General features: G+C 45.3%; 1 protein-coding gene across 2 annotated transcripts; it reads right to left on the minus strand.

The window, feature by feature from the left end:
• Positions 1-539: 539 nt before the first annotated feature.
• LOC140196762 (MOB kinase activator 1B) lies at positions 540-22,970 on the minus strand. 2 transcript variants are annotated; one of them, XM_072256497.1, is made up of 6 exons: positions 22,759-22,959; positions 19,466-19,632; positions 18,108-18,201; positions 10,958-11,091; positions 8,218-8,381; positions 540-5,274 (listed from the first exon to the last, which is right to left on the minus strand). In XM_072256497.1, exons 1-6 carry the CDS (start codon positions 22,770-22,772, stop codon positions 5,197-5,199), a joined length of 651 nt encoding a protein of 216 aa, XP_072112598.1. In that variant the 5' UTR covers positions 22,773-22,959; the 3' UTR covers positions 540-5,196. The 2 variants fall into 2 exon arrangements, with proteins under 2 accessions (XP_072112598.1, XP_072112599.1); XM_072256498.1 differs by lacking the exon at positions 8,218-8,381 and having other exon boundaries at positions 5,196-5,274; positions 22,759-22,970.
• Positions 22,971-24,580: the final 1,610 nt, after the last annotated feature.

A 24,580-nucleotide genomic window follows, 5' to 3' on the forward strand; every position in this document is an offset into this window, starting at 1 on the left:
TAGATGTCATGCTGAATCTTCACAAACTGCTAAGGAAGAAGAGGTGCTGCTGTGCTTTCTTCGTAATTACACTTAAGCTCTGGGCCCAGGCCAGGTCCTCTGAAATAATAACACTGAGAAATTTAAAGTTGCTGACCCTCTCCACCTCTGATTCCCCAATGAGGACTTGCTCATCGACCTTCGGTTTCTCCTCATGAAGTCATTAATCAGCTCCTTGGTCTTGCTGACGTTGAGTAGGAGGTGACTGTCATGGCACCACTTATGCAGATTTTCAATCTCCCTCCTGTATGCTGATTTGTCACCACTTTTGATTCAGCCAATGACACTAAATTTAAATATAGCATTGAAGCTATGCTTAGCCACAGTCATGAGGTCACCTCTTTGACCTTTAGTCACCCGTGCTAATCTCTGAACTTTGTTTTGGCCTTGCACCTTATTGTTGGTCTTAGCTTGTACTACTTCAATGCACTGTTGTAATGAAATAATCTGTACGGGCGGTATGCAAGGTAAATTTTTTTTGCTGTAACTCAATTTACCAGTTTACAAATTTTATTAATTTGATGGCCAGAGGCACGTTTTTACAAGTGCAGACACATGACACAGTCTTGTGATCCTTCAAAGTCTAGTTGTGAACCTCACTGCCTGAGCGAGTTCTTCACCTCATTAGACTCCGGCCACATGGCAGAGAGAATGGCAGCTGCTTAAAAGTGAGGGAATGTCACACTCTGGCCTTGGATCATTTCCTGTCATTTGCGAAACAGGCTGGCCATAGATTCTAACAACATCTAAGTTTCATATCCCATACGATTTGACAAAGCATAGATGGAAATAAAAACTGATGATAATATTGATCTTGCAGAATCAGAATATTACTGTCATATAATGTAAAGTGTGTTGTTTTGTGGCAGAGTAGTGATAAGTAATACTGTAAGTTATAAAAAAATAAATATACAGGAAATAAAGGAATAACGAAATTGTGTTCATTCAGAAATTTGATGGTGGAGGGGAAGAAGCTGAGTCACTGAGTGGGCTTCTCCTGTTCCTCCTCCCCAACAATAGTAACAAGGAAAGGGAATGTCCTGGATGTGACTGGATGTCCTTTCGTGATGGATGCCAGCTTCGTGAAAGATTTGCATCTTGAAGTTAACTTCAGTGGTAGGGAGGGTTGTGCCCATGATGGGTCTGACTGAATCTACAACCCTCTGCAGTCCCTCGTGATCCACGGACCAATTTATTTATTCCCAGGTAAAAGTAGTCCAAATTTCCACTTTATGGGGCCAATTGAAAATCGCTGGTTCTGAGGAAGGAGCACCAAGCTAAAACATTAATTCTGGCTCTGACTCCATACAGGCACTGCCTGGCCTGTTGAGTGTTTCCAACATTTTCAAATTAACTGCACACTTCCAACATCTGCAGTGTTTCTGACTTTTGAAAGTCCTTTTCATCTTAACATGACAATTATATAATTTTCTTGAAAAAAAAATCTAAAATTCAATAATTCAATTCAGAAAAAAAATCCCGTATACAGGATAATCCCTTTTGTAGTTTAAGATTGTGCCAAAAATGTTTTAAAATGAAACTCTTTGGAAATGGGAAGGCATTTAAAGGAATTTTTATGTTTGTTCACCTTCCTGTTTTGTTGGAACTGAAACACTACAACAGAAATCTGTGGGCTTCTGGCTGCTCGTACATTTAACCATCTAAGTTTCTTTTGAAGTAAACATCCTCGCATCCTGCCTTGTGGATTGTAACTTTAGTATCTGCTGAGCAACATTGACCACATCAAATCAAAATCTTACAGCAGCAAATGAGATTTATTTTCCTGAGTGGAAGTGACTTCAACATTTCAGTTAGGTGCTGTTAATTATGCAAGAAATTTAAGATGATTAATTAAGCATGTAAAGTTGAACAAATGGTGCCCAACATCCAACAAGCAGTCTGAGTCTGCAGTGCTGACGCAATGACAAACCGCTGGAGGAACTTAGCGGGTCATGCAGCATCTGTGGAGAAGGAATTGTCCACGTTTCGCACAGAAACCGCGTGTCAGTACTGAGAGTGGAGGGGCAAGGTGGCCAGTATAAAGAGGAGAATGAGAAAGGATTCTGAGGTGATTGGTGGACTGACAGATGCAAGATGACAGGCAGGACGTGCCAGATAAGGGAGGGGAGCAGAGCTGGAGTTGGGAGACGAGAGAAATGAATGATAGTTGGAGGCAGAGAGAGAGAGAGAGAGAGGGTATAGAGGAAGTGAAAATGAATAAAGGGTGTGCTGCGTTGTCAAGGAGGAATTGTTATTTGGATCAAACATTAAACTGAGGCCTCATTGTCCCTCTCATATTAAGCAACAGATGAATACCCTCCAGCATCCTGGGACCAGTTTATTCTAGAACCAGCATCGCTCGCAGCAGGTCATTTGGTTGTTTACCACATTACTATTTGTGGGATCGCACTGTGTGTTAATAGGCAGCTGTGTTTCCTGCATTATCACACCACCCACATTTCCATAAGTATTTCATTGGCTATAAAGTGCTTTTGGCAGTTCTGAGGTCAGAAGAGATAGTGCATAGATCACAGAACAGTACTGCAAAAAACCGTCCCCTCAGCTCACCATGTTGTGCTGGGCTAATTAACTGGTTATTAAATGCCTAACTAAACCAATCTCATCTGCCTCCACCATGTCCATTGTCCTCCATCTGAGATCATCTTAAGTGCCCGTCGAAATGTATTTGCCTCAACTATGAGCCTTTCAGCCACCCACCTCTAACCATGTAGAAAACCTGCCCCGCACATCTCCTCTGAACTTACCCGTTACAGTAATTGTATGCCCTCTTGTATTACACATTTCAATTCCAAATGTCCAATCTATCTACGCCCTTCATAATCTTGTAAATTTCTATCAGGTCTCCCCTCACCCTCCACAGAAAGCAACCCACATTTGTCCAGCCTCTCCTTATGGAATATGTCCTCTAATCTAGACAGCATTGCAGTAAAACTCTTCTGCACCCTCTCCAAGATCTCCATACGGGGACAACCAGAATTGAGTGCAATATGCCAGATGCAGCAAAACTAGAGTTGTGCAAAGCTTTCATTTGTTTTGAATTATTTGCACATATAACAGTACTCAGTGAGTTCACCAGTTGCATATTTTGTCATTTTTTTCAAATGCAGGGAGAATCACGTTTTGCCTTTTTGTTACTTATTTCTGAACTGCGGGTATCACTGACAGGGCCAGTATCTATTGCCCATCCCTCGCGGCCCTGAGGAGGTGGGAGTGAGCCACCTTCTTACCTGGTGAAGGTGCTTCCACAGTGCTAGGGAGGGAGTTAGAGTTTAGATCCTGTGGAAGTGAATGGGCAGCAAGATACTTTCAAGGCAGGTTGATGTGTGACTTGAAGAGGAACCTACAGGTGGTGGTGTTCCTGCTGATCTCGCCATTCGGAATGATCGAGGTAATGGGTTGGGAGATCTCAGAGTAGCCTGTGTGAGTAACATTTTGTTCTTTACACTGTTGCTTCTGGGTGCGAGTGTGAGGAGAGTAAACTCTCTGGGCAGTGGATTGGATAATAATGAAGCAGGCTGCTTTTTTCCTATACTGTGTTGTTGGAGATGCCCTCGTGCAGGCAGGTGTTCTATACAATACCCAAGGGACTTGCGTAAATATTGCCAGGACTTGAGGGCCTGACTTATTGGGAGAGGTTGGGCAGGCTACGACTTCATTCATTTAAACACTTAAGTCTAGGAGGGTTCAAAATCAGGAGAGGCATAGACAAGGTAATTGCACTGTCTTTTATCCAAGGCTGGGCATAGGCTTAAGGTGAGAGGGGAAAAGGAAGCTGAGGGACAACTTCTTCTCACAGTACTTCCTCAGTACGTGAGACACGCTGCACAGAAAGTAACCTGACAGTTTACAATAATAACTTTTAAAAGATATTTGGGTAAGTACATGGATAGGGAATATTTACAGCAACATGGGCCAAATGAGACAATCTTAAGTGGACATTGACGACTTAGGCTGAAAGGTCAGTTTCCATATTGTGTGACTCTATTATGCTATTCATGCGGCGGGTATAGTTGAGTTTCCAGTGGCAATTCAATCATAGTAATACCATTGAATGTCAGGATAGGTCATTGGATTCTCTGTTAGGAGACAGTCATTGTCTGACACCTTATGGTGTGAATGGTATTTGTGGAGGCTTAACTATTGCATGTACTACTGAGCTACATGGCAGTTCAGATACAAGAAATACAGATCCCTAACAAACCTCAGATCTTGTTTATACTAATACCACAAGATATAGGAATCAACACCAATACCACAAGATATAGAATCAGGACTTGGTTATTTAGCCCCTGCGGCCTGCTCCACAGTTCAGTCATGGACAATTTCTTTCTCTCACCTCATTCTCCCACTTTCTCCCTTTACCTCCTTTATCAATCTCTGCCTTAAATACACCGGGTGTCGAGTTGTGGATGTCACAAAAGGTTGCCCAAGCACTGCCCTCTAGCTTCCCTGATCTCTCTACAAAGCTGAAGTCTCTCCCACACACCTCTTCCCAATGGCTGGGCCCTGTTTTAAAGTGTGGCCCTCAGAGATGGGCACAGTGCTCCAGCTGAAGTCTAACTATAAAGGTCTGCGAAACAACTTCTTTGTGTGATGTGCCAATTTACATATTGGAGCCAGACTGCCCCTTTATCTTGATTCCACCCGGATCCATAGGAAGGGGCAGTGCTCATCACCAAGCGGTGATGACCTTGGGTTGGAACAGTCGGAACAGGTAGTAATGCAGAAAGCACAAACCAAGGCCAATCTGTGTTGTGCATATCTGTCTGCGGCAGCCTATTTTTAAGAGGAGCGTGAGCCAGTTAAGTTTCCTTTCCCAGTTAGACTACAGCCCAGGGTACATGAACCAAAGGTTGTCAAGAGCAAGTTAAACATACAGATTATAAACCAATGCAGCACATGGGTAAAGCAATTCACCCTCCAACAGATCCAATGGATTACATCGCAGAAAGTAATGAAGGATTTATGTCCTTTGTTATGCGACAAATAACAAAGGCTTAAATCAAATCTGGTAGCGTGCATAGTTGTCCTGTCTCTGTCGTTGCCTGCCCAGGGTGCACTCTGCAGGACTCCGACCAGCGGTGTGCAAGCTGCTAACGACAAAGAGGGGCAGATGTGTCCTCGTCCGCCAAGCTTCTATCTGTCCTTGGTGGTCAGTTTCTCGATCAGTTCCTGCAATGGAGCCAGCTCCCGTCGATCGATGAGATTAAATTCCTGCATGGTGGGAGAGATGCTGGTTTAGTGATTTGGTGGAGACAGTCAGGACGGACGACATGGGCCAATATTCAGCATGTCTAGAGTATGTGGAAACTGGACATTTGATCTAGCTGCTATGAGCTGGTGCTCCTCCTCCATGTGTCTCCTTCCGTCTCCAGCTACACCCCCTGTTCCATTCCCCTGGTCCGTCTGTTTCTCCACGACTCTTCCCCTCAACCTGTGGTGGAGAGTTACACTTTCTCCCCGCTCTCTGGCTATCCTAAACCTACTCAGATTTATCAGCAATCTCTATCGGACACAGTTCTGGATTTTCTCATGTCAAAACACCTCTACTTCCTCAGAAGGCTGCGGAAATGTGGTATGTCCCCAATGACCCTCACCATTTTTTTTACTAACACTCCACAGAAAGCATCCTGTACAGATGCATCAGAGATTGGTAAGGCAATTGCTCTGTCCGAGACCACAAGAAATTGCATTACTGAAACCAGCCTCCTCTCTTCCATTGACTTTGTTTATACTTCCCACAGCCAATACAATCAAGGACCCCTCCCACCCCAGTTATTGTACCTGCCTCAGCCATTCCCCCTGACAACTCATTCCAGGGACTCACTTTTAGACCACCCCCCCCCCCCCAACCCCAAGGGAAAGACAATGACTGTCCACCTTATCCATACCCTCATGATTTTATAAATCTTTATGTGCTTACCCTAATTTTCCTATGCTTCAGGGAATAAACAACCAGTGTGGGCAACTTCTACCTACAAGTCAGACTCTCTAGTGCAGACAGCATCCTTATAAGTCTCTTGTACACCCTCTGCAACTTGACGATGTCTTTCCTATAAAAGGAACTATACACAATACTCTCCATGAGGCCTCACCAACGACTTATATGTAACTGCTATATGTCCCTAATCCTAAACTCAATGCCTTGACTGACAAAGGCCAGCAAGCTAAATGCTTTCGTCACCACTCTGCCACTTTCAGCGAACTGTGCACTTGTATTGCAGGTCCCTCTGTTCCACAGCACTCACTGTATCAGTCCTATCCTGGTTTGAATGTCCCAAGTGTGTCACCTTACACTTACAGTATCTAAGTTGAAATCTGTTTTACTTTGCCTCAGCCCATCTCCCTAAGTGATCAAGTTCTCTTTGCAATTACTGCTTCACTATCAAATTCCATCAGCAAGCTTGCTTATTATGTCATGTACATTCATATTCAAATCATTTATATAAACAATGGATAACAACTCTGACTCTGGGACACTTCACCAGTCACAGGCCTCCAGTTGGAGATTTGACCTTCAACCATCTCACTCTGCTTTCAATCATCAAACCAATTTTGAATCAACCTTGTAGCTACCTCTGAACCCCATGCAACTTAATCTTTCCAATCAGCCTGCCATGTGGGACCCTGTCAAAGGCCATACTAAAGTCCAAAAGATAACATCCACTGGCCTACCTTCATCTATCCTCTTAGTTACCTCTTTGAAAAACTCCAAAAGATTTATCATACACAACCTCCCACACACAAAGCCATGCTGACTATTCTTGACCAGGCCTTGACTATCCAAGTGATGGTAGATCTTGTCTCTCAGAATTCCCTCCAGTACTTCTCTACAAATTAAATCAGTTGCACTAGCCTGTAGTTCCCTGGTCTGTCTTTGCTACCCTTCTTGAACAATGGGACAACATTAGCCATCCTCCAGTCTTCGGGAATTTTGTCAGTGGCTAATGATGAAGTGAAGGGCCTCTGCAATTTCTTCCCTGCTTTCCCACAAGGTCCGGGGATGGACTTGGTCAGGCGCCACGGATCTGTCCACCTTAATGTGCTTCAGGGCTGCAAATACATCCTTCCTTGCAAGATGTAAATGATCTAAGATCTCAGTATTTATTACCTTCATTACTTCAGTATCTATGATATTCTTTTTAGTAAACATTGAGGAGAAATAGCCATTAAAAATCTCAGCCATCTCCATAGATTAGAGGTCCTGATGGTCTTTAAGAGGACCCAATCTCTCTCTAGTCACTCTTTTACTGTTAGTATAACTGCAGATCCTCTTGGGGTTATCTTTAAACCTGACTGTCAAATCCATCTCCTTTTTGCCCTCCTGACTTACTTCTTAAACTTGTTATATTCGAGGGATTCACTCCTACCCAGCTGCCTAAACTCAATGCACGCTTCCTTCTTTTTCCTTAACAGAGCCTGTATACCTCCTATCAGCCAGGTTTCCAAGAAGCTTGTATGCCTACCCTTCACCCCAATAGGAACATGCAGCCCTGGTCTCTGGATGGTACCTATTTAAAAGCCTCCCACTTGCCAACTATTCCTTTGCCTTTAAAAAAGAGTCACCCGTCAACCCTCGCTAGATCCTAATGCCCTCAAAGTTGGCCCTGCTCCATTTCAGGGCTTTAACCTGTGGACCTGTGTTGGGATATATTTCTATGTGCGATGTGGGAAGTGTGAGAGGTGTAGGCTGTTGGTGTGGCAAATGGTTGTGGAGTGTGTATGTGGGAGGTGTGGGGTGTGGAGTGTAGGTGTAGATGTGGGGGAAAGGATGTGAGGTGTGAGGGCTGGGATCTGAGAGGTATGGGATGTGAGCACAGTGGGTGACAGTGTAATATGCAAAGCCGGCGGTGTGGTGTGTGAAGTGTGGAAAAGGGGTTGGGATGTGGGGGGAGGTTGTGTGAGAGGGGTGTGGGAGTTATGGATAGGGGGTTTGAGGAGAGTGATATGGAGTGTGGGGAAGGTGGTGTGAGGTGTGGTGTTGGAGGTGTAGGGGATGAGGGGTATGAGGAGAGCGAGTGGGGTGTGGGGGAAGGACTGTGAGGGTCCCGATTCAGAACCCACAGCTCAGACAGGGCTGACAGAGCGGCAAGGAGACCCAGTAACAACTGGGCAGTGATCGATGTGATGAACCTGGGAGAGAGCTGCAGGGCCTACCTGAACGAAGAAGATGAAGTGTTTGAAGGAAGTATTGAGGTGAGCTTCCTCCTGGAGCTGGATGACAGACTCAAAGTGCTGATGGTAAATGTGGGCATAGACCCGGAACAGGCGCTTCAGGATGGCTTTTGCCACAGATATGAAATTCCTGGGAAAAGGAACACCTAGAGAGAGAGAGAGGCAGGGGCGAAGAGAGGGGGAGGGAGAGGGATTCAGAGAGGATCAGAGATTGAAAGAGAAACATTGTCCAGAAAGAGGATGCAAGCAGGTCAGAGAGAAATAGTGAGGGATACAATGAAAGAGATAGATAAATCGATAGGTAGGTAGATAGAAATAGAGTATCAGGGAGAGGGAGTAGGAAGCAGGAGAGGAACAGAGAGAGAGAGAGGAAAGACTTTTAATTCAACTGTGATATTAAAAAATACATGCACTCCCACAAGACCTTCATGTTCCCTGTGATTCCCCACAATAACTTAATACTGATCAAATCCTAGTTTGTAGTCAGTGTTGTCACATGGTGTTGTAACATTCGATTTCTACACAGCAAGCTCCCATGTACAATGATGTGACGTTTACAAGCTCACAGTGTGATGATTTTGGTGTATAAACATTAGCCAGGCACCCTTTGTTTATTGAATGTTGCCTTGGGATTATTTACAGACTGGAGGTGCCTCAGATAACTCTCTTTTCTGCAGGACATCTCAGCCCACAGTATGGTTCTCCTTCAGATTTTATGCTCAGGAGGGAGTCAAAGCTACAGCCTTCCATCTGAAGGCCAGGTGGGCCACACTGAACACCCCCTGACTGGCACAACAATCTGGTACACTAAGGAGCCACCAAATCATTCCTCAATCATCATCGCCCAAAACTCCTGCCTTGGAATGAGGAGGGAGAAGATGATAAATGGGAGAGGCTGAATGATCTCTTCTGCTGCTAGATTCTGACCATCAGAACTAAGGAGAGACATTGCTGCTTCATCTCACCATGCTTGCACTATTGTTTAGATCTCCAGGGACGTTTGCTAACTAAGTTCTCGGACAGAGAATCAGGTACCATGCACCTCAGGGGAACTGGTTGGATACGGGTGATGAGATGTATCCCCAATGCGAGCTACTAGGCATCAAGAGAAGAGAATCAGGCATCATTGGAATTGGCAATCATCAAGTTGCCAAAGCTTTACAGTTTTGTCTGGGAGATGAATGCTTCTGCCCTCAGAAACTTTTTACATGTATTACATGGAATTCTGGAACAGCAGACTCCTAGGATCTTGGAACAAAGTTCTTGGAATACTGCTCTCTGGGCTCCTGTAATACTGGATTTATGGATCTCTGGAACACTAGATTCCTGGTATGGGAGGGCTGGCCCATAAAAAGGACTTGAGTAATAGGCCTGGAGGTTAGAACAGGCGAGGTTAATGATGGTTCTGTGAAGGTTTGACAGAGTAGCGCAATGCCTGCGGATAAGGCCAAGATGAGAAGTATTTTATGAAGATAGTGCAATCCCTTTGAATTCCCTCACCCCGAGTGCTGTGGTCGCTTAAGCACTGAGTATATTCAAGCTAGATGTTCACAGATCAATGGAAAATCTTAGTAATTGGCTTTCCAGACTAGAAGTCCAGAGGCTTGAGCAACAAACCAGAGAGCTGGAGTACAAATCACACTGTGGCAACTGCAGTTTAATCTCAGTTATCAAATGGTATTTGCTCAAGAACTACAGAATTGGTGTAAAACCCGTCTGGTCCACAATGTCCTTCTGTCCTAACCTGCTGATTTTTCCTTGTCTGAGCCGACCCAAACCCAAACCACAACCACATAGTTACTCTTACACACTCGCTGATATGATGCAACAAGCCTGTCAGTCCAAAACCAAATAGGGGTGTGCAATAAATCCTGGCCTAATCAGTGACATCCCGATCTCAGGAGAAGGAACAACAGGAATCACGGGCACAGCACAAAGGTCAGATAGATTCACTGATAGGGTCACCTACAGGGCCAGAAAGGCCTCTCTGGCTCTCACATTACCACCAATATAACTTGGTCAGCTTGAGAACAAATGTCATGTGACCTTTCAACATGAATCTGGAAAAAAATGCCAGATTTTAACTTTATCCCCATGATCTTTGAAGTCCTGGAAAACAAATTAAAGAGATACATAAAATCATGAGAGGCATAGATTCTGTAAATGCACACAACGTTTTCTCTAGGGAAATGGAATTTAAACTAGAGGGTAAACACGAGGAATTTCTGCTGATGCTGGAAATTCAAGCAACACACATCAAATTTGCTGGTGAACGCAGCAGGCCAGGCAGCATCTTTAGGAAGAGGTACAGTCGACGAAGGGTCTCGGCCCGAAACATCGACTATACCTCTTCCTAGAGATGCTGCCTGGCCTGCTGCATTCACCAGCAAATTTGATGTGTGTTGTCTAAACTAGAGGGTACAGCTTTAGAGCAAGAGGAGAAAGATTTAAAAGAGATCTGAGGGGCAGGTTTTTCACATGGAAGGTGGTTAGTAGAAAATGAGTTGCCAGAGAAAGTGGCTGATGTGTGCACTTTAGATTAACAACATTTAAATGACAGTTGGATGAATATATGGAGAAGAAAGGTTCAGAGGGAGATGGGCCAAAGGCAGGCAAATCAGACTAGCTTAGGTGGGCACTTTGGTTAGCATGGAAACTGTGCTGTATATCACTCTATGACTTTAATTCATTGCAACAATATTTGGCATGGTCAAATATTTACCTATTTTTGACGGGAAAAGGGTCTCATCATCCAGCTGCTCTTGAACCCAGGTCATCAGGTAATCGATGTACTTTGGGGCTGAACATTTAATTGGCTTCTTAACATTGGTTCCATCAGCCCAGTGATACTCATACCTGTAGATCATTCAGGGTTAACAGGAGAAACTACAATTATATAAAGAATGGAAAGCACAGCAAGAATCCAGTTAACATTTAAGCGCCAGTCAGGCCTCAATTCACTAGTGTGAGTCCCTATTCCTTGTGTGTTTACACGGTTTCTCCTTGATCCTTGTTGTTCATGCCATTCACTCCCTGTGGGAGAGGATTCCATTTCTCCTGTGTTCCAGATAATGAGCTTTCTTCTAAATTCCTTACTGGGTCTGTCTGACATTAATGGCCCCCAGGCCTAATCTCACCTGCAAATAGGAACATCTCTGAATCAGGCTGCCCTAGCCTGCTACATTGTTAAAAAGTTCCCATCCTCATGTTTCCATTGGAATGAAACCAGCTTGGCCAACATCTGCTGAGGGTTGAACACTGACGGTGCTCCCATGGAGCGTGGTGTGGGATACCACAGGTCAGCTTTCTATAGAGCAAAATGTTATCACCAGATGAAAATGGCTGGAACACAAATAAATGACACCAAGATTGGCAGGGATGTGCAAGGACATTCTTAGACTACAGAGTGATTCTGTAGGTTTTACGTTTGCTGAAATGGGCTGATAGATGGCAGAAAGAGTTTAATCCAGATAGATATGAGATGATGCATTTTGGGAATTGTAATGAGGCAAGGACATAGACCATGGATGGTAGGGTCTTGAGGACTATCGAGGAACATCAGATAGTGGAATGAAGGACTGCAGGGTTCTCTCCAGATTATTGTGCTCAGTTGCCCAGAGTGGGACGTGACTCAACCTTCAAAGTCAGAGAATATTACCAATTTAACCACAGCCAAATGCAAGCATAAAATATCTCCCAGCTCACATCAACAGCCAAATACATGTCAGCATTGGAAGAGATGTATACCAGTATTGATGGGTCATATTTATAATATCTATTTTTAAAATGAATAAGTATCTGAGTGCACCCTCAGGAGGACAGTCAATTACTTTGTTCCTTGTGCAATTATTGATCAACCACAGGTTTACACATCACGTGTGCTTACAAAGAGAAGTTGCTGCAGATGCTGGAAATATGAAATAAAACAGCAGGTGCTAGAAACATGCATCTGCTCAAGAATCATCAATGGAGAGAGGAATGATGGTATTGGATTAGGGTGTAGAACTCTTATTTTTCTTTTAATTTCCTTGTAGTTTAACTTTCCTATGCTCACTTCTATTTTTATACAATTATCTATATACATGTAATTGTCCAGTGAATTTTCCAGCAATTATGGTACAGTTGATTCTGCATTCTTCTAGAAGCTTCTTAGTTTTCTGTAGCAGGTGTCACGCTACTTGAATCTGACATTTTACAGGTTAATTGTTATCACTGAAATTTTAATATCTCTTGTCTGAGTAGAAGACGATCATGACTGCTTGTAGCACTTAATAAAACGGCTAAGCATCAAGTTTTATGCCTCATTCTTGATTTCTGAAGAACCTCTTGAAGGCAAAAGCATCAGGATCCATCAATGGCTTTTCATCTGTTCAGTGGAGACTGACCCGAAACACTGACACTGCTCCTCTCTCCTCAGATGCTGCCTGGCCTGCTGAGCATTTCCAACAATTTATGCGTTTATTTCTGGAGCTCCTTGGCTGCTGACCCTTTGGGTGTGGAAGCTCATGGGTTACTAACACACTTTGTTTTGGGGCATCTATTCACCTGGTGATATCCTTGACTGGACTTCCCCACAGTGCTGCCAATTTGCAGTGAGCCACATTCTGGCCTTTACTTCTTCCATTAAACTATGAAAACAGCGGGACTGGGAATGACAGATCATTGCGCTTAAGTGTCTGGAGTGGGTTTTCATCTTCAGCCTTCAGATCTGAGAGGATTTTCAACAGAATCAAAGGCAAAGGCCCCTGCTCACACCAAGGGTGGCATAGTGATGCATCTGGTGGAGCTGCTACCTTAGAACTAAAGAGGCCCAGGTTCAGTCCTGACCTCCAGAGCTGTTGGAGTGGAGTTCGCATGCTCTTCCTCTGACTGTGTGGATTTCCTCTGCGTGCTCAGGTTTCCTGCCACATCCCGAAGACAGTAAGTTATTCAGCTATTGTAAATGTGTGTAGTGAGCTAGGAGAGACAATGGCGCCTAACAGCGACTCCTTTGTTTGCATCTTCAGAAACAACTCTACTTCCATCTTTAATATCTCTATTTTTCCCTTTCGGGGTTCTTTTGAAGACCCTGACCTGGAGTTACAGGCTGACTTTGGTTCTTTGCAGGAATGGGACCCGCTCTCCGGGTTTCACAACTGGCCATTATTCGATATGCTACAGATGGGGCCTAGGAGATTCGCTTGCCTTCAGAGGTCCAGGATTTCGTGGCTCTGGAGGTGGCGGACTGGTGTGCAGGAATTTGGTGTGTCGTGGGAGACAGAAGATCGAAAGCAGCAAGCTGGCTCCCAGGTGTGTGCCCAGAGATCCAAATTCTTTGGGCATAAATTAATCAGTCTGATGGCCTGGTGGGAGAAGCTGTCCCGGAGCCTGTTGGTCCCAGCTTTTATGCTGCGGGACTGTTTTTCAGATGGTGGCAGCTGGAACAGTTTGTGGTTGGGGTGACTTGGGTCCCCAATGATCCTTCGGGTCCTTTTTACACACCTGTCTCTGTAAGTGTCCTGATGTGCTGGGCTGTCCACACCACTCTCTGCAGAGTCCTACGATTGGGGGAAGTACAGTTCCCACACCAGGCAGTGATGCAGCCAGTCAGGATATCTCAAATGTGCCCCTGTAGAAAGTCCTTAGGATTTGGGACCCATACCAAACTTCTTCAACCGTCTGAGGTGAAAGAGGCGCTGTTGTGCTTTTTTCACCACACAGCCGGTATGTACAGGCCACGTGAGATCCTCGGTGATGTGTATGCCGAGGAACTTAAAGTTGTTCACCCTCTCAACCCCAGATCCATTGATGTCAATAGGGGTTAGCCTGTCTCCATTCTCCCTAGTGTCCCAATGCAAGAGCCATCCCTCAACCAGCCTCAGGAAAAACATGCACCCTGGTCTATCCCATTCACTTTGGAAGTTCCTGGCTCAGACATCCAAACTGAGAAAGCTAACCCAAAGACTTGGATTTCCAGAGCACTTCTGATGTCCGTAGCGGTACTTTACAGGCAGCAGACTACTGCTGCTGTGTGGCCACTGCTGTACTTGAGGCAAACATGGGAATTAGTTGGTGCTCTCCACAGCAAGTTCCACAGTAGTAAGAGGGCAGGTGCAGACTGCTGTTTCTTGAGAGACACAGGGGTCTGCACATGGAAATTATGAACTGAGAAGTCAGTATATGGAAAGAGCTACTACAGAAAGAGTTGAGGCAGGAACGTTAACGTTTAAAGGATAACTGGAAAGGTACATGGATAGGAAAGGGTGAGAAGGATGTGGGTCAAATGTGGGAAAATGCACCTCGCTCTGCTGGGAATCTTTCGGCATGAACCATTTGGGCTGAAGGTTCTGTTTCTGTGCTGTAGGACTCGGTGATGGTGACCGCAGAGGCTGGGATCTGGGCTGTAAAGCAAACTGCTGGAGGAACTCAGCGGTTCAGACAGCATCTGGACTGCTGCTTCAGGTGAGAAACAGACCCTGGATAAGGATTCCCTCCAGCTGCACGACATCAGAACACCTGCCTCACTGTGGTGCTGAATGGGGAGGTGGAACTTAGGACCCAGGGCTGAACCTGCTTCAAGCTCTATTAATCGTGACAAGTGAATTAGATAATTCTGGCACAAAATGACTGAAAGCTCAGCTCCTCAGCCCCATCTTCCATGAAACAGGGCATAGTTTGCTGAAGCAACAAATAAACAACTGGACAAACTCTGGGTTGGGCAGCATCTGTGGCAAAAGGATAGTTGACATTTCAAGTTGAGACCCTGCATCAAGTCTGCTGACAGCACTTGAAATTTGACTTTGAACAGAACGTATGTGCAAATCTTTGGCCCTGCTGGTGACCATGAGACTTGGGTCCGTGTAGTCAGCTGAGATCCAGGGACTGAGGAAGTCAGCTGGATTATTAGCAAAGTCTGAAGTAACTCTGGGCACTCTCGTGACACTTCTGATCACAAAGCTGCCTGCTAACGGACTGCAAATGTGCTGACAGCTGCTTGCAGTCGCCTGAAGAGCAGAGGACACACTTCTGCTTTTCCACCACAAGAACAAAAATTAACTGGAGATGCTCAGAGGGTCAGTCTGCTTCTGTGAAAAGAGGAATAGAGCCAACAGTTCAGGTCTCAGCTGAAAGGTCGACTGCCCATTTCCCTCCGTAGACGCTGCCTGACCCACTGAGTTGTTCCATGCTTTGTGTGTTGCTCCCGATTCCGACATCTGCAGTCTCTTGTGCCTCGACCCTTCATTAGAACTGGGAAGGAGATAAAGAAACCTCACTGAGCTGCAGGAACCACCCCATCCCACCTCCTACGACAAAACACCACCCTCTTCCTCCACGTACCATCAGCTTGGATTTCTGCTGTCAGTCTTTAGCGTGGGATTGCCTCCCACAACCTCCCTGCAAGATCGTCTGTCGGCTTCTCCAAATGACTCAATACTTTTCAGGATGTGAAAGCTGAGACTTGAACAAGTTCCCTCTACCGCATGCATTGAGGCTCAACCTACCGAGAGATAAACCTCATCCCCCACCCGCCCCCAACCCCACCAACACAGTCCTGTCGGTGGACGGATAGTGGCATTGACCTTCAGAAATAGCATAGCCTGCTTTGGTATGGAAGCTTTCTTTTTACTGGATGAGCTGAGGGTGCCTGAACTATGCACAGGTTCATTGGTTCAAATCTGATCTCACAGTGCCTGAAGCAACCTGCAATGAGATGCACAGGGAGCCCCTGTAGGGGGTCAGGGCATGAGGGCGATAGACAGTCACAATGCCAGTGCAGGGGAGTTGGGGAGAGTGCCTGTGAGAGTGGAGGGGGAGGCAGCTGGGGTGGATTTAGGGAATTGAGGAGATCAGAGGGAAAGGATGGTGTCCCAAAGTTTTGGTGGGGTAACTGGGGTAAGGTCAGGGTGGGGTGGATGGATGAGAGGATCAGATTGAGTTTGCTTCATCGGGAAAGGGACAGTCTGGGATTTAGAACCTCAGCTAGTGAAAACAAATAGTCACAGGCTGGGCTCATCACTGCCTTCCGGCTCAGGCAGTCCAACACTCTCCAGGACCACTCCTTTTTTTTATATTTGTAATCTAACCTTGCACTTTACTGCTGCCGGAAAATATCAAATTTCAAGTCATATAACTGATTCTGGACTCTCGCTCTACCATCTTCATTCAGCTCATCCAAAGCCCCTGACCCCCTCCAGACCCTCCTACTGCACAACCCCGACAGCTCAGAGAGTGCAAGCCTCTGCTCTCTGTGGTATTCTCACCCCCACCCCCCAATGACTGGGTCATGACCCACCTGACAACAGTAAATCAGCCCACACTTTCCCAGCCTAGGACCCACATTGTCTGATCGCTAAACATTGTCCCAATTGTCCACTGCCATTCTGGAAGGAGTTGTGTCTGCAAATGTCCACTCCCTCCCATCGGGGAGAAGGTACAAAAGCTTGAAAACAAGCAACACCAGACTCCAGGACAGCTTCTATCCCACAGTTACAAGAATCGTTTACAGACCTCTTATTTTCTAAACAAGGGGATTATTCAAAAAGCTGAGGTGCAAAGGGACTTGGGAATCCTTGTGCAGGATTTCCTAAAGGCTAATGCAGGACGAGTCAGTGGTAAGGAAGGCAAATGCAATGATAGCATTCATTTCGAGAGGACTGGAAAATAACAGCAAGGATGTAATAAGGCATTGGTTAGACCATACTTGGAGTTTTGGGCCTCTTATCTAAGAAAAGATGTGCTGACATTGGAGAGTATCCAGAGGAGATTCATACGAATGATTCCAGCAAGGAAAGGTTATGTATGAGGAGCGTTTGATGGCTCTGGGCCTGTACTCACTGGAGTTTAGAAGAATGAGGAGGGGAGAGATCACAATGAAACTTAACGAATCTTCAAAGGCCCACTAGGTACAGTGGATATGGAGAGGATGTTTCGTACCTTGAGGGAGTCCAAGACAAGAGGGCGTAGCTTCAGAATAGAGGGACATCCATTTAGTACAGAGATGAGGAGGAATTTCTTTAGCCACAGAGTGGTCAATCTTTGGAATTCATTGCTACAGGCGGCTGTGGAGATCAGGTCATTGGGTATATTTAAACAGAAGGTTGATAGCTTCCTGATTAGTCAGGGTGTCAGAGGTTATGGGGAGAAGGAAGGTGAATGGGGTTGAGGGGGGATAATAAATCAGCCATGATGGAATAGCAGAGTAGACCAGATGGACAGAATGGCCTCTAATTTTGCTCTTATGTCTTATGGTCTTCCAATTCCAATTCCTTCCTCTCAAAATAAAGGAAGTTTGACCAGACTTTGGAACGCAAACACGAGGAAATCTGCAGATGCTGGAAAATCAAGCCACACACATCAAAGTTGCTGGTGAACGCAGCAGGCCAGGCAGCATCTCTGGGAAGAGGTACAGTCAACGTTTCGGGCCGAGACCCTTCGTCAGGACTTCGAAGGGTCTCGGCCCGAAATGTTGACTGTACCTCTTCATAGAGATGCTGCCTGGCCTGCTGTGTTCACCAGCAACTTTGAAGTGTGTGGCTTGAAATTCCAGCATCTGCAGGTTTCCTCGAGTTTGCCACAATCTATAGACTCACTTTCAAGGAATCTTCATCTCATGTTCTCGATATTTATTGCCTATTTGTTTACTTACTATTACGATTTCTTTTTTCATCTTTTTGTATTTGTACATTGATTGTCTGTCTGTTGGGGAGTGGTCTTTCATTGATTATATTGTGTGTCTTACTGAGAATGCCCGCTGGAAAATGAATCATAGGGTTGTGTATGGTGACAAATATGTACTTTGATAATAAATTTACTTTTACCATTGAAATATGAACTAACTGCTGAAGACAGCTGCCTAATTAAACCCCAGAGAAAGTGATAAAGCAGTAACGTACTTGGGACCAGCCGACATAACTGGGCAGCTCTCCTCACTGCAGAAGTCTGTTATCGTGCCGTACAGCATGTTGATCTGATTGAAGAAGTCCACCGCTGGGTTTTCATTGGTTGGATGAAAGACAAAGATTACCTCAGTTAATACTCGTCAGTTTAACTAGCTTCCACATTCTATAAGCAGGCACTGATGAAGGGCCCTTGACCTGAAACCTACCCAGTTTTATTTTTTCTCCATGGATGCTGCCTGACCTCGGAAACATTCAATAATCAGAGCCAGATGTCAGAGTGGCGAGCCCTCAGTCTTTGAGCCTGTGTTAGCCTCTACTTGTCTCATGCTCAGAATGCTGTATGTATTCCTTCTCTGTGTATTAATCCCGTTTCCTTTGAAAGATATCACATAATCTGCTCTGGCCACCATGAATAAATCAGCAAACCCTGTCTTGCACCTTTATAAAGCTTTTGTTGTCCACGGATGCCCTTCCCTCAGGCAAGACCATCAAGAGATAGCAAACAACTGCCCACTTCTTTGATCCCTACTTTTAGGATCTTGGTGTGTCTCAGCTGGTGACTTAGATAGCTCACATTTCAAAATAAACTCCAGGAGATACTAAGAAACTGTTAAATCTCATTTTAAAAGCTTGCAAAGTGAGAAGGAGAACGCTGTTAAGGCTACAGGCTTCTGAATGTGGACGGGAGGAAGGTGGCAAGGAAATGAGGAGGAGTAGAGACAGAGGGATGAATGCAACACATTTTACAACCTGAGGATGTCATTAACATGTTTTCCACCCAATGCAACATTTATGAATGTGTAGGCCCAATTGCAATTTAGGAATCACAGCCACCATTCGTTGTTCCTTTTCGCACCTTGGGCGCATTGGGCGGCATTTCTGCCATTTCCATAGTATTTGTCTGTTCTTTCTACTCGGCCTGTTTGCTAGCTCAGTGCTCAATCCAGCACGGATGGAAAGCGTGCAAGGAGCTAGCGGGATTTGAACTCGGGACCATCCGTTTCCAAGTCTGGTGCTGATGCCACTACCCCACGAGCTGGCTAACTCAGCCACCATTTGGCACACAACCAGCTCCCATCAACAGCAACGTAATTATGATTTTTCTTTTAATGATGTCACTTGAGAAATAATTATGCTACAGGAGACTGTACAGAGACAACCAGCCACGTCCAGCTGAGGCCAAACTGAGCACCCATCCCCTCCGCCCACCCTTCTCCCGCTGGACACTAGCGTGCACCCACCCAAAGCTAAGCTGCCTCAGCCCTCACTTCCAGCTAGAGGATCCCTCCCCTTGCCACCCAACCCGGCCTCTCCTAAACCTTGCTGAGCTCAGATGTGGCAGCTTCACTCACTGTTGACGGCAATCCACTCATTCAGATCTTCACCGTCTGGTAACATAACAGCCAGTCGCAGATTGCCACTGCCCAGTGTGGCCTCAGCATGCTTCAGCAACTTATACTGGTGAGACCCTTCTGGAATGTTCTTCTTTGGTTTGAACGTCCGGGATGAACGATTCCCACTGAAAAACAAGAACCACAGATGCTAAAGTGAACTGACAATGCCTCAATTTAAATTTCTCACTTCACATCATTCCTCTGTCTAGTGCTTTCCAGAGATTCCCCCAGTCCCCAATTTTAACTGTCCTCCACTGGGAGGGGTAGTCATTGTTCAAAGCATGGCATCCAGTGGAGAAAGTAATGCTAATTACTTGCAGTACAGTTGTAGCACTTAACATTGCTGATTACAATGATTGTTCCAGCCGCCTACTCACCATACACCCTTGTGTCACCTCCACCTCCAAACCCACTCCGGCCACTGACAGAGGGTGTGGCCCTCTGCATTTGGAGACAAGAGGGGAGGGAAATCTGCCTCTGTCTAGCCGGCACACCCTCCCACCATCGAGAGCATCATCGAAAGATGGCGCTCAGACAGGCAGCATCATCACGAAGAACCCTCTCGATCTGGGACATGCCCTCTTCTCATTCCTACCACCAAGGAAGCCTGAACAGCCAAACTCAGCAATTTACAAACAGCTTCTTCCACTCTGCCATTTAATTTCTAAACTCTCCATTAAATCTACCTCACTATTCTTTGGCATTAATTAATTATTCATTCACTTATTTAACCAACTCACGATATTTTTTATGCCTTGCAGTGTACTGATGTTACAAAACAACAGATTTCATAACATGTGTCAGTGACAATAAACCTGACTCTGATTTTGGTTCTGACTCTGACTTCTGCCTGCTTTGAGAAAGCAGCCAACACCAGTCCGGATGAAGGGTCTCCATCTGAAATATTGATCGTCTGTCCATTTCCCTCCGCTTACCTGCACAGAGGCTGCCTGATCCACTGAGCTTCTCCAGCATTCTGTGAATTACTCCAGACTACAGCATTGGCAGCCCTTTGGCACGTGTCTCTCCATGTCAGTATAATCGAAAAGCCCACTCCAGTCATTCCTCCTCTCCCATCTTCCGCTGGGCAGAAGACACACAAGCCTGGTAGCACACACCACCAGGCTCGAGGTCAGCTTGCACAGGAGCCTGAAGGACTCCGGAGCAGTTTTCCCCCTCTGCCATCAAATTTCTGAACAATGCAAATTCTTTTTTATTGCATTATTTATTTGGTAATTTATAGTAATGTTTGTACCTTTGCATTGTACTATTAATGCAAAGCAACAATTCCCACACCATATAAATCAGTGATAATAAGCTTGATTCTAATTCAGTCTCCTCCAAGCTCTTTGCATATTTGAACTTGTTTTCTCATTTCACACAAGATGCTGGAGGAACTCAGTTGGCCAGGCAGCATCCGTGGAGGGAAATACACAGTCAACGTTTCAGAACAAGAGGTCTCACCACTGATACTACCTATCACTGCTTCTCTTTCGACTGACGTCACAAACCCGCTGAGTGCTTCCAGAATTTTCTCCTTGTACGTCAGACTGTAGAAGCTGTGAGTTGTAAACCAGGGGGGATGTAATGGAATGCAGTCCTCTGTAACAACTAGATGCAGATGAGAGGTAAGCCTCACTCTAGATGTTCTCAGAGATTGATTCAGGCATTCGCAGGCAATAAACCTCACTCTGCACCACACTGACAGAAATAGAATGAGGCATTTTTTTTATTTGCTTATTCATATTTGGGAACATGGGGATCATTGACGAGGCCAGCCCCAGTGTCCATGAGAAAGTGCTGGAAGCATCTATAACCAGTGGGAACACTTCAGGGGGGCTACTTAAGGGTCACCCACATGGGGTGAGTCTCACCTCACACAGAGATCAGATTCCCTCCCTGAAGGACATCAGTGAACACTGTGGGCCTTTCTGACATTCCTGAGTTCTCTAGTCCACGTTTCTACATCTAGTTGTTCCCCAAATTCCAATTTATTGACTGAATTCTACAGCATATTCCAACATGACAAATTAAGTGAAAATTATCTGTGACTGTATGCAAAGATGTCAAATAATGTCACAGATTCCAACCTAACACACTACAATCCATCCAATCCAATCCATCCAATAATTCTACTCTATTCCAATCCGCCAATTTCATCCTGACAATCCAACCTGATACATTCTAGTACCGTGTCACATTCTATACTGATACGTTCCAATCCAAATCATTCCAATCAGATAGATACATTACTAAAAGACACGTTCTGTTCCGCAGCCAGCTCCATCACGGGCATTAGCCTTCCCACCATCAAGGACACCTTCGAAAGGCAACATTCAGCATGAAGGCACCTCATCATCAGAGACATGCCCTCTCTCGTTGCTACCATCAGGGAGGAGGTACAGGAGGCTGAAGGCACGCACTCAAATGTTTTAGGAACAGCTTCTTCCCCTCTGCCATCAAATTGTTGAGCAGACGCTACCCCACATTTCGCTCTTATTTATTTTCTATATATTTTAGAGTAAATTTTGCATTGCCCTTTATCGCTGCCGCAAAACAAATTTCTCGACATGTCAGTGACAGCCTGATTTTGATGCTGATTCTAATCGAATATGTTCCAGTCCAAGATATTCTGAACCGATATATTATGAATGGATAGATTTCCAATCGGATACATTCTAATCTCAACACATTTCAATTCACTTGAATTTATTCCAATAGGATACCTTCCAATCGATTAGATACATTTATATCTAATGCATTCCAATCTGACATCAAACATTCCATACTGACATCTTCCAATTCAATTCATTCCAACTGGATACATCCTAATCAATTAAATATTCAATTACGATACATTCAATTCAATATATCCCAATCCCACACACCCCAATCTGATATCTCCCACCCAAATTCCAGTCAGATACATGTTGCACGCCGGCCTCAATACATGGCAGTGTGCCATATTTCAGATCTGACGCTGTTGGACGCCAACTCATTCCAACCTGATGCATTTCTAACTCGAAATCTGACACATTCCAGTCTGAAGCAGCCCAACCTGCCAATCTCGCTCAGATAGTTCCTAAATCCTCCACCGTCTGCGTGTCATTTTGCAGCCAGTCTGGAGTCTCCAATGGACACACACCAGGGCTTTTCAGCTGGCTCCGCTGCATTGGAAACAGACATCTACAAATGTGGTGGATCGGAGCGGACAGTGAGGACGGAACCTGCAGTCCAGTCACCGTACTCACAATAAAAAGCTCATGCTCCCCGCCTGGACTCCCTCGCAGCCGGCAGTAATGGATGGAATGCAGCCCGGCGGCCGGCGCTTTCGCAGCGGGTTCCTCTCCGCCCTGCGGTCACCGCTCCTATCACAGTCCCGACACTCGCGAGATTGCGCCCCGCTCCTGCCTGATCTTCCACCCCCCACCCCTGCCCGAGTCAGATGACTTGCTTTAATACGGCCGGAGGAACCTTCCCGCAGACAGTCGTCAACGGCCCCAGAAGTCTGCTAACCACCCGCGCCCTCTGCGAGCTTTTCCACCGCCACTTTCGCAGATGTTGACCTGCCCGTTGCAATCTGCAGAGTGCATTTTGAAACGAGAGAGAAAAAAAAATATGCAGAAGCTGAAAATCCGAGCAATACACACCAAATGCTGGAGGAACTCAGCAGGCCAGGCAGCATCCATGGAAAAGAGTAACAGTCGACGTTTTGGGCCGAGACCCTTCATTAGAACGCTCATCTCGGATGCTGCCTGGCCTACTGAGTTCCTCCAGCACTTGGTGAGTGTATTTTGGGTTTTTTTCTCGTTCTGCGTTCAAACTTTTAATTCATTCAGCATTTCTAAAGCAACCCACTGGGTGTTGACTATTTTGAAATGCGCAGAGGCCGTGATTGACGGTTTTGAAAACACAAACAACAACAAACTGCAGTGCAACACGCGGAGAATGTTGGAGGAACTCAATCCCGTCCACTCATTATTCATTTCCATAAATGCTGCCTGATCTGCCGAGTTCCTCCAGCGTTTTGTTATAGTCATAGTCATACTTTATTGATCCCGGGGGAAATTGGTTTTCGTTACAGTTGCATCATAAATAATAAATAGTAATAAAACCATAAATAGTTAAATAGTAATATGTAAGTTATGCCAGGAAATAAGTCCAGGACTAATTGTGCGCTAGCGTCTCCAGAATCTCTCGTGTTCGTAATCCAACTGCATCGGTGGAGGGAAAGGACAGAGGACTTCACTTGACATTTCTCCGGATTCCAGCGGCTGCATTTTCTTGTGTCAAAAAGTTTAATTTTCAGCATTGTTTCCCATTCGTTCCACAAAGTTTGCATTCACAGATGGAAGCACAGTAGGGTGCAAGGTGCTGGATGCTGGAGAAAATGAAAACAGATTGCTGCAGGAACGCAGTGGGGTCGAGCAACATGCAGGCAGGGTCTCGACCCGAAACTTGGACTATCTCCCTTCGCAAGGTGCTGTCTGGCCCGCTGAGTTCGATGTTGTGTTGCATTTATTTTTTACAAAGCTGTTAACAATGAACTCTTGGCATTTCAAACTATTTCATGCACAAGTGGTTACTTTAGAAATGCAATCGCTGATGCCGCGCCAATTGAAATAACGGTAATTTGCGGGGGGGGGGGGCGGCGGAACAAATGATGAAAAATGTTTCACCAACAGGTTTAGATTTTGAGACCGGGAGGATAAAGGTGGCACTTGGAAAAATAATTGTCATATGATCTGTCAGATTCACCACTGCAGTCAGAGTTAAATTGGTAAACGGATTTATTATTGTCTCAGAAAACTTCTCTTGCATATCGTTCACTCGGTTCAATTCATGACAAATGTGCATTAAAGTACTATAAAGGAAAACAAAAACTAGAATGGAGAGTTACAGCAAACACGAGGAAATCTGAAGATGCTGGAAATTCAAGCAACACACACAAAACGCTGGTTCAGACGAAGGGTCTCGGCCCGAAACATCGACTGAGCTTCTTCCTATGGGTGCTGTCTGGCCTGCTGCGTTCCACCAGCATTGTGTGTGTGTTGCTTGAAGAGTTACAGTTAC

The sequence above is a fragment of the Mobula birostris genome, chromosome 4 (genome assembly GCF_030028105.1).
Source record: "Mobula birostris isolate sMobBir1 chromosome 4, sMobBir1.hap1, whole genome shotgun sequence".
Lineage (NCBI taxonomy): Eukaryota > Metazoa > Chordata > Chondrichthyes > Myliobatiformes > Myliobatidae > Mobula > Mobula birostris.

Coding starts and splice junctions, on each gene's coding strand:
- LOC140196762 (XM_072256497.1), bottom strand. Junction 18,202..19,465: donor TGAGTGGATTGCCGTCAACA/GTGAGTGAAGCT, acceptor ATGAAAACCCAG/CGGTGGACTTCTTCAATCAG. Junction 5,275..8,217: donor ACTTCATCTTCTTCGTTCAG/GTAGGCCCTGCA, acceptor CCCACCATGCAG/GAATTTAATCTCATCGATCG.